The sequence below is a fragment of the Psittacula echo genome (genome assembly GCF_963264785.1).
Source record: "Psittacula echo genome assembly, chromosome: 3".
NCBI classification, from domain to species: domain Eukaryota; kingdom Metazoa; phylum Chordata; class Aves; order Psittaciformes; family Psittacidae; genus Psittacula; species Psittacula echo.
Window position 1 is genome coordinate 29,647,489 of NC_137736.1, and position 16,609 is coordinate 29,664,097.

Here is a 16,609-nt window from a genome sequence, read left to right on the forward strand (position 1 = left end):
CACATTTTGAATTAGTTTATATTTATTATCACCTGTAAAAAGTTCTGCCTTAAAAAAAAATAAATATACAAGGAATTGTGAAGTACCTTTTAATTCTAGCACCTGTGTCAAGATCGCATTGTCACCAGCAATTAAAAAGGAAAGAGCAAACTGAATATAGGCCATACGAACATCAGTTCTCCCCTAGAAAAGATAAAGGCACCGCTAGTAATCAGATTGTACACAACGGCAAAATTAAAACTGCAAAAATTTATCATCCTTATAAGTACTATGAAGAGGTAAATGGAACAACTTCTACAAACATGCTGCACATAGAAATACACATACATTTATATGCAATACACTCACAGTATATGCATCTGAAACATTTCCTGTGTGAAGCGGATCACAGTCTGTTGAAGTTCACATCAAAAAGGAAGGTGTCCTAGTTCACATACTTTTAGAATTCTCAATAGAGGAGACAGGCCATAAATTAAAAAAAAAAAAAACAAAAAAACAACAAACCCAAACAAACAGCAGTAGTTTCATGCCAAACTCTGTGCAAACATCACTGAACATCCTCACTTCTGCACCACTTGGTACACTGGTCAATTCACAAAAACACACAGTAAAAGTAATGGCAGTAATACTGAGGCACCTTCTTACTATACAGGCTTCCAGGGGCACTGCCAGTCTTGAGGACTTTTACTGTTCATTGCCATCCTTGAGCTACAGTGCCTTACACACGTATCAGCTATCACAGCTGCCTATAGAGCTACCTGGGTCTTGCAACTTAGACCAGCTAAAAAAATCTAAATCTCTTATAAAACTACAAATTCAGGCACAATGGAAGAAGTAGTGAAAGCTTTGCCTGGAAAGGGATCATAGGATATGAACATAGACTCATAATATTTCAGTTTAATTATTCTGGGACCTCATATAGTGACAGGACAAGGCAGAATGGCTTTAAGCTCACAGAGGGGAGATTTAGATTAGACATTAGGAAAAAATTCTTTACTATGAGGGTGGTGAGACACTGGAATAGGTTGCCCAGAGAAGCTGTGGATGCCCCATCCCTGGCAGTGTTTAAGGCCAGGTTGGATGGGGCTTTGAGCAACCTGGTCTAGTGGAAGGTGTCCCAGCCCATGGCAGGGAGGTTGGAGCTAGATGATCCTTAAGGTCCCTTCCAACCCAAACCATTCTATGAGTCTATCACCACATTCCCTCCTAAAGAGTCCCTTCATGATTTATAAATTTTTAAAACTTACTCTGCAAAATTAAGTTGCGTGTAAGAATGGCTGAAAGAAGTTACTGACTAGGCTAAACATAAGGCAGAAGCAATTCATAAAAAGGTTGAAAGAAAAAGTTATTTTGCTGTAAGCTTTGGGTCAGATATTTTTGTATTAAAAATTCACCTCTGATAGGCAGTTGTAACATAATGATTTCACTGAAAGCTGATCAAGAGCAAGATATTTTTAATCCATTTTTGGAAACTTTTCTTTGTACATTACTTGCATATCTAATAAGCTTGTGCTCAAAAGACTATATCCAAGCATTTGAATTTGGAGCGGATGTACTCCTAATGACAACTTCAGCAGTAAGGTCAAGGCCCATGGAATCTGACATTCCTGAAACTGTAAAACATGGTTTCAAGGAAAAAGGTGTGCATTTAGGTTTTTGCATTCTACTTGATTGCTCTACATATAAACAGTTTCATCTGTCACCACAGATGGCACAAACCCAACACAAATGCACACATTCATCTGCAAGTCATCTTTAGAAACAACGTATCAGCAGTGAAATAATATTGGATTTGTTGTACATTTGTATTTGAAATGAAATGTAAATATTGTTGTTCTGAAACACTGGTTCAAGCCAACCCTGATTATTTTTAACAAATTGAGAGGAAACAAGAATTACAGTTCATTTTGGAAAAAGAGGAGTGACTTTTTCTGCTCACTTGCACATTCTCCTTAAGGATTTCCACCAAGAGACTGTTTAAAACTCATGGTTATATTTTCAAATGCAATTACTCTGATTGTACTAGTCCTAGCCAAAATCCTCCTTCCACTAAAACAACTGCAGAACCTCCAGCATCCATTTATTTCAGTAGAACCAAACTGCAATCTTTGCATTGGAAAAAAAATATGAGCTCTTCCCAAACACATCACTGAATAGTTTTCAGAAGTTCACCATTACTTTCACTCCATTTTAGACTACTACTCCATTAAAAGGGTAGCCCATAGAAACTATACATTTATATTTTATCACATCTTATTAGAAGCAAACAAGGCACTTCAATGTTTTGCAGTAAATTCTACAAAGCAGTATGCAAACAAGGTTATCCTGCCAAGATGAGAAAGACCAGCACAGGATGGAAAACGAAGCCTGCTATACTCAAGGATATGGCCCAGCTCTCACACTATTGCAGATACTCAGAAACATTCCCTGGGGATTTCCTATATAAGTAGATGGGAAGCTCTTGCCCCACAGATCACTTCTGCTGCCAATCAGAAACAATTAAGGAGCATTTCAGCCTGACACAGAATACGAAAGAAGAGGTAGAGTCTTGCAGACAAAAATACAGCAAAGAGAATTTGGCAAAAACTGAGTTTTAAATACTCAGCAGAAAACAACAAACTGACGTGGTGCAGCATTTCATGGCACACAGCAGCTTAATTTACCTTCTTACATCTTTTTTTCAATAATCCAGGCAGAAACTTATTATTGAAATCAAAATGGCTACACACATCCCTTGCTGAATCTGGCCCCTGAGCAACCATTGCTGACAACAGGGTAAGGCACACTCGGCTCATCCTAAAACAAAAGGCAGAGGAAAACCTGAAGGTTATTTCCAGGATGACACTTACAAAAACAATCAAATCAAGACATTTAAATTAAAAGAAAAGAGCTTTTTCCTGTAAAAGAAAGTATCCCACTCCACCTCCAACATCCACCCAAGCCTTCAGGAGTTTCAGGCATAAAGCAGTGTTGAGCTAATCCCAACACAAGCAACCAAGATAACCTTTTGGAAGTATTCCTCGTCACAGAAAGCTCTTGCTGCAGTTGATGGGGAGCTATAGTGAAATATGTATCCCACCATTTTAATAACAACCATGGTACAAATTTAAGCCAAACCCAAGTATTACTCCACTATTCACAAAGAACTTCAGTCCTCTTTGTGAATAGTCTATTTCTACAAACACATTTCTTGGACTGAGCCCCCATCCTGCAAACACATACACTCTACTGCCACAAGAAGGTCCTTCTGAGCTACAGCTGATGCTAAAGTTAAGGATACGTTCAGTGGAGGCCGAAGTAAGGCTGCATTTTTTTTGTGTTATAGTTGACTGACGGATTTTCTTCAGTTTACATATGCAGCATGGGTCTTTGTAATGAACTAAATCCCAAGATATACAGCCTCAGGAAAAGTATCATATAGCATTAGATTGTGTATTGTATCAGAGCTTCTACCTTGCAAAGACTTCCCCATGCAATTATTTATGAAATGTGGAATAGTATAATTAAATAAAGGTGGATTATTAGCAGTAAGTCAACAAGACCCAGACAGCCCCTCATGATCAACTGACAGAGATTCTCTGCAACAATACGGAGAAGACTTACCTGTGATTTTCAGAATACAGAGCAGCATAGACCAATCTCATGTAGGAATGAATTAACTTTTTCACTATGTTCATTCCCACAGCAGAAAAATGGGAAAGGTCACTGGCTGTCCTCAGTAAAATGGCTTCTAGAGCTTGAAAGATTAACAGCATCTGTAAGATACAGAAATATGTTAATGTCTGCCAATATCTGGTACAGTTTGAAATCATTAGCTGAATAAACCATAACAAACACCATTAAAAGAAAAATAATCCCACTGCAAGAGGAAAGCTTCTTCATATGAAGGCAAAGTTAACTTCTGAATTCTCTCCCAAATTAATGCTTTCTCTTCTGAAGGATTAGTTCCAAGAGTACGAATTTTCAAGGAAGCCCCTATACAGATACTCTATGAAAGATCAGAGAACCACAGAAGGTCAGCTGACTCCTCTTTTTCAGCTGAAAAACATCATGAAATGCAGCAATAGAGAGGGATAACCTCCTGACTGAAGGCCTGTACAACTCTGGACAAATAAACTGAATGTAAAAAAGGGTCCCTCCCCACCATGAATCAAGACCTATATGCATGATTTATCTGCATACACACAATGTATCACTTTTGGGGATGCAAACATGGACTGCAGTGTAAATCTTAGCACAGGCTGACGGATCTTGAAGGCTCTTCTCAAGCTACAGGCCAAGGCCTAACGAGCTGACGTTTTAAGAAACAACTGCTAGTAAGTTCACAGTGAAGCAATGAGAAGTGTTGGAGGCATGCAAGATCCTCCAGTCTTGCAATTAACTCCATCTAGGTGAATCCAGAGTGCACTCAGCACTGGCACTGTACTCATTACAACTATTAGCCCCTATTAGTTAAAAGCACCTTGAAGAAAGCATGTCATTGAACATTATATGCTTTCTTCATTACATGAAAGTGATAATCTAAAGCAAAGATCCACAACTGGAGGTCAAAACAGAACACTATCCAATTTTCTGTTGTAAGCAGATTTAAGTTAATAATGCTGCGCCAGTATTCACAGTGAAAAGAGTTTTTTAATTCTCTACTTCCTTCATCATAATCTGATGAGGAAAAATTGTCTCCAGTTCAGATGAGAAAAATTAGGCCAACTCTACCGGTGGCTTTCGAGAAATACTGATATATCAGGGAGATGTCTAGTTACCAAAAAACAATTACTTTCACTGAACTATTTTCTTCTTTTGTTTGCTCAACTGCTTCTGTTGACGCCCTTACTTTTGATATCATTTCAAGAACCTTAGCAGCTTAATTTTGGCAAGACTACCAGGTGTGTGTATCATTAAACCCAGGACATCTTTGCACTGAAAATGACATTTCCCACTTGATCAATGCTTCTGCCACTGTGACCATGGCCAACTTACTTCACTTTCAGGCTTTCTTTCTCCATCCATAAGTTTGAATATTTCAGCACACTCCATGGAAATTTTGATGTATCCCTCCACAACATCATACGTATCAGGCGATGGGAGCGTTTTAGCCACGGAGATGAAGGTCTCCAGACCTGCAATGGGAAAGTTTCATGAAGGGAGCCAGCGTGTGGCACGCTGCACGCCAACCCTCAGGGCCCGGACACCAGGCCCCTGCTGCCCCGGACCAACACGTGCCCAGGGTATAGCAACAGCAGCCGCCATCCCCATTATCACCATCCCCATCATCATCATCCCCATCATCGTGGTCGTCGCCACGACGTCGCCCTGGGGACAGGATAAGTCTCCGGGCTCCCCAGGTAGCCGCTCCAGCCCCTGCTGCGCCGGGGGAGCACGCCTTCACCTCACGATCGCACCGCCCGGCCCGCCGGCCGCCCCCCGCGCTGCCCGGACCAGCCCCTCACCCTTCCCGGCGGTGGCGGGGTCGCGCAGCAGCGCCTTGAAGCGGGTGCCGTTGAACTCTTCCTCCTGACGACAGGCTCGCTTGGCAGCCGGCGGGTCGGCCGTGGGCACGCCACGGCGCTTCACCGCCATAGCACCACCACCCCGCCGCGAGGGCCGCCCCGGAAGCGGCCGCGGCTGCGGAGCCGCGCCCCGACAGGAAGCAGGGGTGGGAGCGGCCGCTTCAGTGCTTCCCCAAGCTGTGGACCTGGCACTGGCCCTGGCAGGCGGCTCGGAGCAGGAGAGCTACGCTTCTCCCGCGGTCAGGAGCCGAGGTCGGGCTGCAGCGTGCAAGGGCGGCCTTCCCAACCCCTTCGGGCTCCGGGCCCATCTGTCGCTTATTTATCGTATTATATATCGCTCTCTTATCGTGAGATTTACCGCCTCAGCCCCAGCGGCCTTGCGGCTCTTAGGCCGGCAGCTGCCCAGCAGCGCTGCTGTCTAGGCTCCCCTGCGGAATTCGTCTCCACTGGCACGGGAGTAGGTTTGTGAGGCAGCCGTGGGCACTTGGCCTCTGTGTCTGCCGATGGACCCGTCCCTGTCGTACATGGCATTTGGCCCTCCGGTGGCTTCTCTATGAGGCGTTAAGTCTCCTGGGGTGAAAAGCAAAGGCGCATAGTACATGTGCGTGCATAAAAGCATGTTCGGGGATGCATTTGGTTGTCAGAGCAACCAGTGCCCAAGGTGACAATAAAAAGAGTCAAAAATAGTTACACCGTTCTTTCTTCCCACTTCTCTATCAGGACGCTTTAGTCACCTCATACGAAGTGCAGCCACACGGTCCCTACTGGTACTGCTGAGGGGTTAAAGGTAGGTAGAGTGCAGAGACTTGAAAGGCGAACCTCCAGCACCCTGCAGTAGTCTCCTATCCATGACTGCTCACAAGGCCAAGCAGTTTTTTGTGTCCCTTGGCATCACAGTTTCACAGGACTGCAGATGTATGCAGTGCTGAAGCAAGGAGACCCAAACTTTAGTGTGGAAAGGGAAAACAGCGTGCCAAGAAGCACAGAGAGACCTTCTTCACATACTAGGGAAAGGGAAATGACTGTCATTTGCAAAAGCAGTAGTCACAAATTGCTTTCCAATTAACAAGCCGTGTTTCCATTACATTTTAAAATCTGTCTGGTTAAAATGTCTTAAATAAACACTAGCAATTACAAACAAATAATGAAACATTATACAAGGGTACTGGTTGTCTGTCAGCCTGTGAAACACATTGCTCAAGGTGGACAAGCATACTGTTCGCTAGACTTAAATTGAAACCAGAAGTTTTGCTTTCAGCAAAAGTTATTCCAGGAGAAGCATAGTGATAAGAAGGAATGGAAAAAGTCTTGTTCCAATAAACTGTTAGATATGAAACGCCAACATTTGAAACAGTAGTAGAAGATAAAGGAGATTGTTATATTAAGTCAGTTAAGATAAAATCAAAATCAAGTTAGAGGTCTACCCAAAATGGATTCTTTTTCCTATTTACAAATAAAAAAAGCAACGTTGATACTTTTTTTTTTTTTTTTTTTTTTTTTTTTTTTTTTTTTTTTTTTTTAACAAAATACTCTCTAAAAAAGTGATCCAGAAGAGGGCAACATTAACAGTCATTCTAAGATTTAGGGTAGCTACATGCTTTAATGTTAATGGAAGATGCTGTGATATTGTGAGAACAGATGGTGGAGTAAAACGAAAGAAGGTAAAGTTAGAAGGCACAAAGGGTAAAATAAAAGGAGTAGTTGAGACTGGGGAAAAAGGGAAACATGAAAATATAAATTGTTAGATACTAGGTACGAGGGCTTTTTTAAAGTAACTTACAAGAACAAGGCTAAAAAGCATCTCAATGCTGCTAGTTACACCATGTTTAAACCTGTGCTAACCATTCATGATATTTCCAGAAATACTTAAATTTTAACTCAGTAGATTTCAATTATTTTTCTGCTTGTTTTGATGGCAGCTTCATTTTTTAATTCACCGTATTATAGTAAATTCTACGCAAAGGCATGGACTGTGCATTTCTTCCATACGACATTATTGATGGCTTGTTCTGGATGACAGGAATCCTTTGTTTCAATCTTACAGTTTTCTTGAAAATTAATTGAAGGTAGCAGATATACCAATACATTTGCAATTCCAGAAATTGGAGGGCATATAATATGGAAAGTAAGTAACGTTCTCAAAACGAAGTTATTTTGGTTTTGAGGGAATGAAAATCAAAAGCAAAAAAAAGATTTAACACAGATTTTAAAAGGCTTAAAGCACCCATACTGATATCTTCCACATAAAAGTCATAGTTGTCAGTATTACAGAATTACAGAATGGTTGAGGTTGGAAGGGACCACCAGAGGTCATCTAGTCCAACCTCCCTGTTCAAGCAGGGCCACCTTAGGGTCTCAAGCCTGATAACTATCATCACACCATATTTTATAGAATATCTGGTATAAAAATATTACTGTAAAATTCTGGTGAAAATTATTTTCATTTCAACTTTAAATTCAATTATTCTCTCCTCTTGCTGTCTGAGTAGCTGTCTGTCATAGGCTTTAATGAGGATGGTGAGGAAGACCATCCCACTTCAAGTTAGATTACTTCCATGTTCTTGCCATAATTTACTTTGATGCCTATGTTCTTTCCTTTCTTTATGATATCTATGAAAATTTTCCTCCCTCAAGTCTGTTTTTTGGCAAGCTCTATTCATGAAGAATCAAATTTATTATCAAAGAAAGAGACATCAAGCTCAGACAAAGTCTATCTGCTCTGTTGTGCCTACATGTTTGACAGATGTAAGCAGTGAATGAGTCAAGTATTAATTTCTTAAGCTGCCCAGTTTTCAGTAAATTGAAATATACGTCTGTGATTCTTGCCAGGTGAACATATAATCATATCCAAGATACACAATGCCCTTTGGCATTTGCAGGTCTGAAAAACAATTCCCAGTCCTCTGCATGAGCCTTAGCTCTTGCCTTATTCAATGAACAATTCCAGATATAAAACTAATTGAGCTAAGTGACCCTTTCCTACATCAGCTATAATCTGACCTCTGAAATCTTTACTGGCTTGAACAGTATCTGAAATAACAATCCCCAGCCCTGCAGTCCTGCCTAATTTGCCTTTACATCCCTGACTTGAACCTCATTCTTCTCTCTCTAGGATCGTCACTCATGCAATCCTGAAGACAAAATCTGTTTTGGCAGATTAGGCCACTTCTTCCCAACAGCTTTATTAAGGTCTGTCTCTTGATTTCAGCCATAAACACTTTTATCCTACTCACCCAGCCCCTATCTCTAGCCTTTGGCTACCTCAGTGATACTTGCTATACCAGCCTTCAAGCTTAAGTCTGTTGATACAACAGAAAAACCTTGTTCCCTAACCATGCTGTGGTGACCCTTTCCAAACAGCCTGATCTCCTGGCCTGCAACCTCACACTATGGATAAGCAACTATCCCTATGGAAGGATAGCTGTATACCTCTGTTCAGGTACAGGTCACAACAGCAGGCCATACTAATCCCAGACCAGACCAGACTAGACTTGACCTTTAAAACCACTGATTGGTTTAGTGGAGCTCCTGCCAGTTACAGTACCATTGTACTACTATTGCTTTCATTTGGTGGTGTCACTTAGTGGCCACACATGACCTGTGACCCCCTACTCCACATTGACTTTGCTCCAGAGCATGCAGGAAATGCAGTTGTTTCTTATCATACTTTTTTTCATTTAATGCTAATTAATTTCATTACAATTATACAAAGTATTCAGAGGGACTGAACTTCATCAAAAAACACGTCTTTAAAACTGCTGTTCTCAGTGTTCTTTCATGGTTTACAGAATTATTTCACAGAAAAGTTTCCTTCAGTTTTTCCCAATATTTCAAGTTCCTGTGTGATATACAGCTGTTTATCAGACCTTTACGGTTTCCAGCTTTTGACATCTGAAGCATGGGATCACAGAGGCAGAGAGGATGGATGCTATGAAGAGACAGGCTAAGTGTCAGGACTGCTTCCTCAACACAGCCTCACAAGTCAGGAATATTGCCACCACAGCCCAACTATCACTTCTTTGCCATCTCATTTCCTGAGACCTCAGATGAAGTCAGGTCAACGGAGCAGTTTGCCTTAGTCGATGAGGAATGGGTTAGAGACCAGTTGAGCAATCTGGACATCCATAAATCCATGGGTCCAGATGGGATGCACCCGCGGGTGCTGAGGGAACTGGCGGAAGTCATTGCTAGACCACTCTCCATCATCTTTACCAAGTCTTGGGAAACGGGAGAGGTGCCTGAGGACTGGAGGAAAGCAAATGTCACTCCAGGCTTCAAAAAGGGCAAGAAGGAGGACCCGGGTAACTATAGACCGGTCAGCCTCACCTCCATCCCTGGGAAAGTGATGGAACACCTTATCCTTGATGCCATCTTAAGGCATGTCAAGGATAAGAGGGTTATGAGGGGCAGTCAACATGGCTTTACCAAGGGGAAGTCATGCTTGACCAACCTCATAGCCTTTTATGAGGAAATAACATTGTGGATGGATGATGGCAGAGCGGTGGATGTGATCTACCTTGACTTCAGCAAAGCATTTGACACAGTCTCCCACAGCATCCTCATAGCTAAATTGAGGAAGTGTGGTCTGTGGAGTCTCCTTCTCTGGAGACATTCAAAACCCGCCTGGACACATTCCTGTGTAACCTTATCTAGGTGTTCCTGCTCCGGCAGGGGGATTGGACTAGATGATCTTTTGAGGTCCCTTCCAATCTCTAACATACTGTGATACTGTGATACATGTCCAGAGATGCCTTGTGCCCCATACTCCCACCATCCTTGCCCTGATCAACCCAATGCCAGTTCACATATTTGGAGATAGAAACATTGCAGAGATTGAACTCCAGAAGTTTAAGAACAAGGCATCTGGGTGATGCGCAAGAATGGTGCATGAACTCAGGAGCTGAGGGTAGGGTAGGCTGTGCTGAGGCAATAACCCTAGTGAAACTGCCCTGCAATGCCAATGCTGGTTTGGCATAAACAGTTACACCAATTTAGTAAAACCACAACTTTTCTTGCTCTTGATGCTGAAAAACAAAACCATCCCTCTTTCTCCTCCTCCACCAGTCCTTTAATTATTTCAGCTGGAGGAGCCCTTCTCAAAGTAGCTAAAGGAGTACATTTTAAAACCTGACTACTGATAGTTTATCTTCCCTACCATTACACTAGAGCCCTATCAATATCAAAGGACCTAACTTGCCTGCAGCATCAGCAGTATGAGCATGCATTAGCACAAGGGTTTTGAGCCAAAGCACAGCATGAGTCAGGAATCAGGCTGCTTGCCCAGATGCTGAAGATGGATGGAAAGATCGTAAAAGAAGGGAAGAGGACAGAAGAGCAGGAAAGTAGTGAGCAGGCTGGGAAGAGCTAGAAGAGATATAAGCTGAAAGTAGCTATGGGTATCTATTTGTGATAAACTGAACAAACCATTTAGTTTGATGTACAGAACAGGACCTTTGGCACTATGGGATAGTTACGTCCAGAGGTGGAAAAAGGGTATCTTCCATGTGTACTGAAATCAGTATCCACCTTCTATGCATGATTGAATCTTCAATCATCATCAAGCCTGAGTTAGTTTAACATAGTCATTGAGCATCTCTTTAGAATTTGCTATGTAACCCTTACAGTCCTGAGAGGAAGAGCAAGCACTTAGAAACAATGCAATATTATTTTCAAATTTTGTAATTTGCTTCAAATTTCCGGGTCCTCAATTTGAATTAGTGTGAGGTCTGGATTTCAAAACTATTAACTGGCACTGACTAGATACTGATACAGGCTTCTCCTACCTGAAACACTACCAGTTTTGCATGCCTTTGCATACCTAACTTGAGAGACCTTGAGGCCTGATTTTCCAAGGCTTTTGGAAAAGCCACCACTTTCTGAGTGCTTTGACATTGATTCTGTGGCTTTAAAAAGCTGCTCTCTTCAATTTCCAGTACACGAAATCATTAGTCATTTTGGAAAATCTTAGCTTAAATACATATTAAAAGAGAAAGTGACAACAATGAGCCGAAAGGCATGCTCATAAACCCATAATAAGGCACTTTCACAAGTAAATAGGCTGATTTCCAAGACTGTGGTCCACCCAGCAGCTCTGTCCTAATGTCCTCCCTAAACTGAGAGGCAAGACACATCATCTTTTCCAGTCTGTCTTTGAAGATTCATGTCAGGAAGTGACCAGGGATGACTTTATGTGCTTCAAGAGGGCACAAATAACAAAGCCAGAACCTTTCCCTTGATGCATTTTTTCTTCCTCTACATTTTTTTCTCGTTTCCAGCAGTAAGCTCTGTAAGATGGGACATGCCTCTCACTTCATGTCTATACAAGTGCCCAAGCGTACTGCTAGAAAAAATAATCTATATACAGAAGAGTTGCCAGTAAGACAGGCAGCATTCAGGAGGATGCGTAGTGCTGACCTTTCTGCTGTATGTGGTGAGGAAGCTGGAATGAGATTTCATTCAGAAGGAAAGAAACGTGAGAAGATTGGTTTTACAAACTTCATGTGTTAGTTACATCTTACTTCTTTTTTGTGGTCAGGGTCTCTATGACATTAGAACTGACTATGCAGGAAACAGCTTATGAACACTAAAATTTTTAGCTAACTTTCTCTCTCTGAAGTGAGTCAAAAAAGGCACAAAATAGCAAATATTAGCCCTCCTTTAATATTAGCCCTACTTCTGGGTGAAGTACTGTACTCTGTATTCATTCAAACTTCTACTTACATGCATGAGAATGTTTCCTAACTACAGCTTGCAGAATTCGTCCTCTCAAGTTCAAATTACTGCACACTTGAAGATCTTGTTAGAACTTAAAATCTGTAGTGCCCCGTGAGAACTTAAAACATCCAAAACACACTTAGAGGTGAAAAAAACACAAGAGAGGCTTCTTTACCTCTATCTTCATTCTTGTATCCATAGAAATAGAGGTTGAGTTGGGAAAAAATGTGCTGTTATTTTAAATAATCACCATATAGTGATTGCTGTAAAGCATGTGCTTTGTTTTAACTGGTCTGACACTCATTTCCATAGAAACAGAGAGAGGATAGCAGCTCACTTGTTTGAACTGTCTTGTGGATTTCATCTATGTCAGAAGACAGGAATATAAAGCATTTTAAAATGTGGGAAAAGCCTGGTGGTTTGTACTTAGATTTTATCCTTTTTTTACTCCCCAAAGCCAAAGAGAACATTAGTGAACTTCTTGCAGACTTTATTGTGGGAGAACAAGCATGACATATATCAGCTTCCAGTGTATTTATTGGGGTGACAAGAGGAGAACAGCAGTAGCAGGTATAGTGGGGAAATGTGTGTGTTTATATATACATGAATAAGTATTTCTGAGTTATATATATTTCTGATATTTTTTGTTACTCTGCTATAGATCTTGTGGGGTTTTTTACTAATAGGAAATTTTAGGCCATCTAATTCAATTGTCTTATTTCACACAGTTTGTTTATTTACTAACTGATAGCATTAATTTCATTTGAATTCCCATACAGTAAGCCATGATATGAGTTTCAAATTGCAGTTTGGCCGAATTTCAGGGAAAAATGAATAATGCAGAGCAAAAAGAAATTAAGAACTCAGATTATGGCTTTGCTCTTGCAAAGCGTCCATGCAACAACACAGTTCCTGCATTTTTGACACTGTGAAATGATTTTTCTCCCCAGGTTCAAGAGAGAATAACTCTCCCCAAGTTCTAAAGAGACATGGTATCTAGCCTGGATTCTAACTTACAGGCTTTCAGTTTTTTCTTTGGGGAAAATAAAATAAATTTCACTCCTGTTGCTTCTAAGGAAAGGCCAAGACTGAGAGATTCTGTAATTCTACATGCTGAACATGTCTGGATTAGTTATATTGTCTTCCAGCTACTGAACATCGCCAACTTACAGAAGCTGCTTTCAAGGCTATGGCAAAGAAAAGCATTCTGCATATCAGGATAAATAGTACTGTCTCCCTTCCTACCTTTGTGTTTTACACCACTGTCCCTAAGTTTACTATTTAAGGACTATCAATAGCAAGGAATAGCAGGGATTGCCAAAATTGTTACAGAGTTTAGGTTAATGTTGAATAGCAAAGTAGTCCCCATTCAGGGGGAAAAAAAAAAAAAAAGAAAAGAAAAAAAAAAGAAAAAAGAGAGAAAGAGAAAAAATGGTCAATGCTATTTTAACAAAAGCATGCCTTCAGTACCTGTTGGCTGCAGTGTCCGTAAGTTGTTCTCCTCCATAGGAAGGTTTCCCTAAAAGGCTACCTACACATAGGAGCACTCAGCTGCCTCTTATGTTGTTATTCAACCTTCACTGCTTCACCTCTCTGGAGGTTACCTACAACATTTTGAACCTCTCCCAGTTCAGTCATTCTACTTGAAAACTGCCTTTGCCTTTGGGTTATACCTGCACAGTGCCAAAAGCATTCCAGGCTCATTCCTGCACCACTGGATGGTCTTTTTCTTGCAGCACCACAGGGCTAGAAAAAGCAATGTTATCTCATTGGAAAGAAAAGATTCACAAGTTCTCACTAGGCAAACAGCCCTGCAGAATCTTCTGATTCAAAGCCTGTCAAGCATGAGAACAGGACATTTCTCAGTGGTTTTGACATTTTATACGTTCTTTTCCATTGACTGTGTCCTTGCCACAGATCCACTATCTACTCATAGTCACATATAGACTGAGTCGTTATCATTGACATCTATCTTCTAGGGATTAATGAGCAGTACAGAGAGGAGGAGGTAGAACACATACTGTTAGAGCTATAGCAGGTAGCCTGGATATATTTCTTCATTGACTGTATAGGGAATGAGGGTCTGGCATTCTGAAGCCATACATCTGACTGCACTCACTTGAATATACGGTATAGAATCACAGAATGGCTTGGGTTGGAAGCAACCCTGAATGTCATCTAGTTCCAGACAGCCTGCCATAGGCAGAGACACCTTCCACTAGAGCAGATTGCTCAAAGCCCCATGCAACCTGGTAGATATGTAGTTATGTACATGGCAGGTGTGAAATTAGGGTAGACAAGTGAGTTCACTGTACTCATCAAAACACCTGTCTAGAAGATATATGCGTGTCTTCCAAATGTTTTCTTTTATGGAGAGGTAAAAATCTGTGCTACTTGTAACATTCCCCTGGCATTCATTTCTGCCTTTAGTGGAACTGACCTATGACAGCAAGTGCAGGAAGTGTCAGATTAAATGACCAGGTATGGCAAGATCAAGGGAAAAAATGAGAGAAGCAGGCAGAAGACTCCTACAAGTCTCCTTCCAGTACTACAGTCAGAAGGCATGGGGTAACTGATTCAGTTCATGGCAAATGCTGTCCTTGTCAGCAGCCAGAAGGAAAAGCTTCACACACCTGGCACAGTTACTGTTTTCTCTACCCATCCGTGTTTGCAGTCGTAGATGCTTGAGCTAATCCATTTTATTGTGTTATTTCGGCATCTTTGATCCCATTTATCTGAGTTCAGGAAAACTTAATGGAATGTCCCTGACCTCAAGCAGGTTCATGTGAAAGCTGGTTTGCTTTTATCTGCCCAAGACTGAGGAAGCATGACTATAATGTTTGTGTTATCGAGTTGTTGTTCTGTGTGTGAGGAGGGAGAGGGAAAAAAAGTGGATTCAGACTCAAACATGAAATTCAAGCTAGTCAAAGTTCAGTGTAACCTCCAGAAAGAGGTGCCAAAGTTTGGAAATTCAAATCTGGATGTGATCCACCTTCAGCTGGAGCAGGAGGAGATTTAACAGAATTAGTTTGGTTCCATCATCTCTCACCTACTTCTGTTTTTTTTTCAGGAGGAAGATCAGTGTGAACATGCATGCCAGGGTGTAAACAGCTAGATGTTCTTGCCTACCCTCTTTATACCCAAGCACAACCCGGGGGCAGAAGATGTTTTCATGCCCCGTTTAGGCTCTGTCCTGATGGCAGCTCTTACAGGAACTAGGAAATGAGTGTTCTGATTTATTCTCTTTAGTCCCTCTAGTACCTTAAAAGGAGCTCCAAACTGCATTCGAAGGTGGCTTAGCAGGTTGTAATGACAATCTGTTTGAACTTCTCACTGGTTTACTTTTCAGTCTTACGAAAGATTTCAGGGAACAACCTGAACTCTTGCAAAGTAATTTCACTATGTTCTTTCACTTTGCAATCAAAGCTTTAAGCAAGCCTACACACTTTAAACTCAGCTATACTGAACTACATGAGTCTCAAAAGCTAAGGGCTGCAATAAGATATTGTCAGGCAACAACATGAGGAGAGGAAGCACAGAAAGGGAAAGTTTCTTTTGCAGCGTGGAAGAGGCAGTGCCATTTCCTACCACAGCTATTTGCCCACTGAAATCCCTCATCCAGATCTCCTGCCAGGCGTGGCTGTAGGCTGGGTTTCCTCCGAAGACCTGTGAGCCAGTGCCTAAGGACAGGAGCCGGGCTGGAGAGGCAGAGCTGGCAGGGTCCGGCCAGTGCGACAAGGAGGGCTGAAGGAGGGAAAGCAGCGAAGGAGTTGCACTGCGGTGACGGGGAGCGATGGGGAGCACCTTGCACCTGGCTTGGGAAAAATACAAGCAGGGAAATGCTGTCACAGGTCGGTGACAGTCCTTCAACCATTGCCAAGCAGGAATAAGGGAGGGGGAAATAAGTTAAAAATAAAGCCCTTCTCACGGCGTGTGAAGACGAAATCGTGCCCCTTCGCCAAGAGGGAGGTGCCGGGACCTCGAACTGCCCGGAGAGGGGTGGAGAGAGCCGGGGGAGGGCGGGCGAGGTGCAGCCGGGTCTGACTCAGCCCGGCCCGCACGATGTGCGCTGAGGGCAGTGCCAGGCACGGCGCCGCCGAGAAGCCTCTTCCCTTTCCCTTCCCCACCGCCCTCGCGGGCTCCCCCGCAGCGGCGACGCGCCTCCCGCGGCCCCACGCCGGCCGGGACCCCCTCCAGCCGCGGCCTCGGCCTCGGCCTCGGGCAAGGCCGCTCCGCCCTCCTCCTCCTCTCGCTCCCCGCCGCCGGTGCTGCCCCTCGGCGGAGGGCGCCCTGCGGGCTGGCGGTGACGGTCCCGCCAGCCGGGACCGGCTCCATCATGTGAGGCGGCGGGCCTGCCCCCCCTGCCCCGAGCTGCCCTCAGCCGCACC

General features: G+C 42.7%; 1 protein-coding gene across 1 annotated transcript in view; it reads right to left on the minus strand.

The window, feature by feature from the left end:
• Positions 1-5,577, minus strand: part of URB1 (URB1 ribosome biogenesis homolog) — a gene marked incomplete at its 5' end in the record, with an annotated part of 53,811 nt that extends 48,234 nt beyond the window's left edge. Inside the window, 5 exons of the mRNA XM_080613084.1 lie at positions 87-183; positions 2,664-2,796; positions 3,604-3,755; positions 4,978-5,117; positions 5,448-5,577. Coding sequence (XP_080469210.1) covers positions 87-183; positions 2,664-2,796; positions 3,604-3,755; positions 4,978-5,117; positions 5,448-5,577 — 652 coding nt within the window. The remainder of the gene's footprint in view (positions 1-86; positions 184-2,663; positions 2,797-3,603; positions 3,756-4,977; positions 5,118-5,447) is intronic.
• Positions 5,578-16,609: the final 11,032 nt, after the last annotated feature.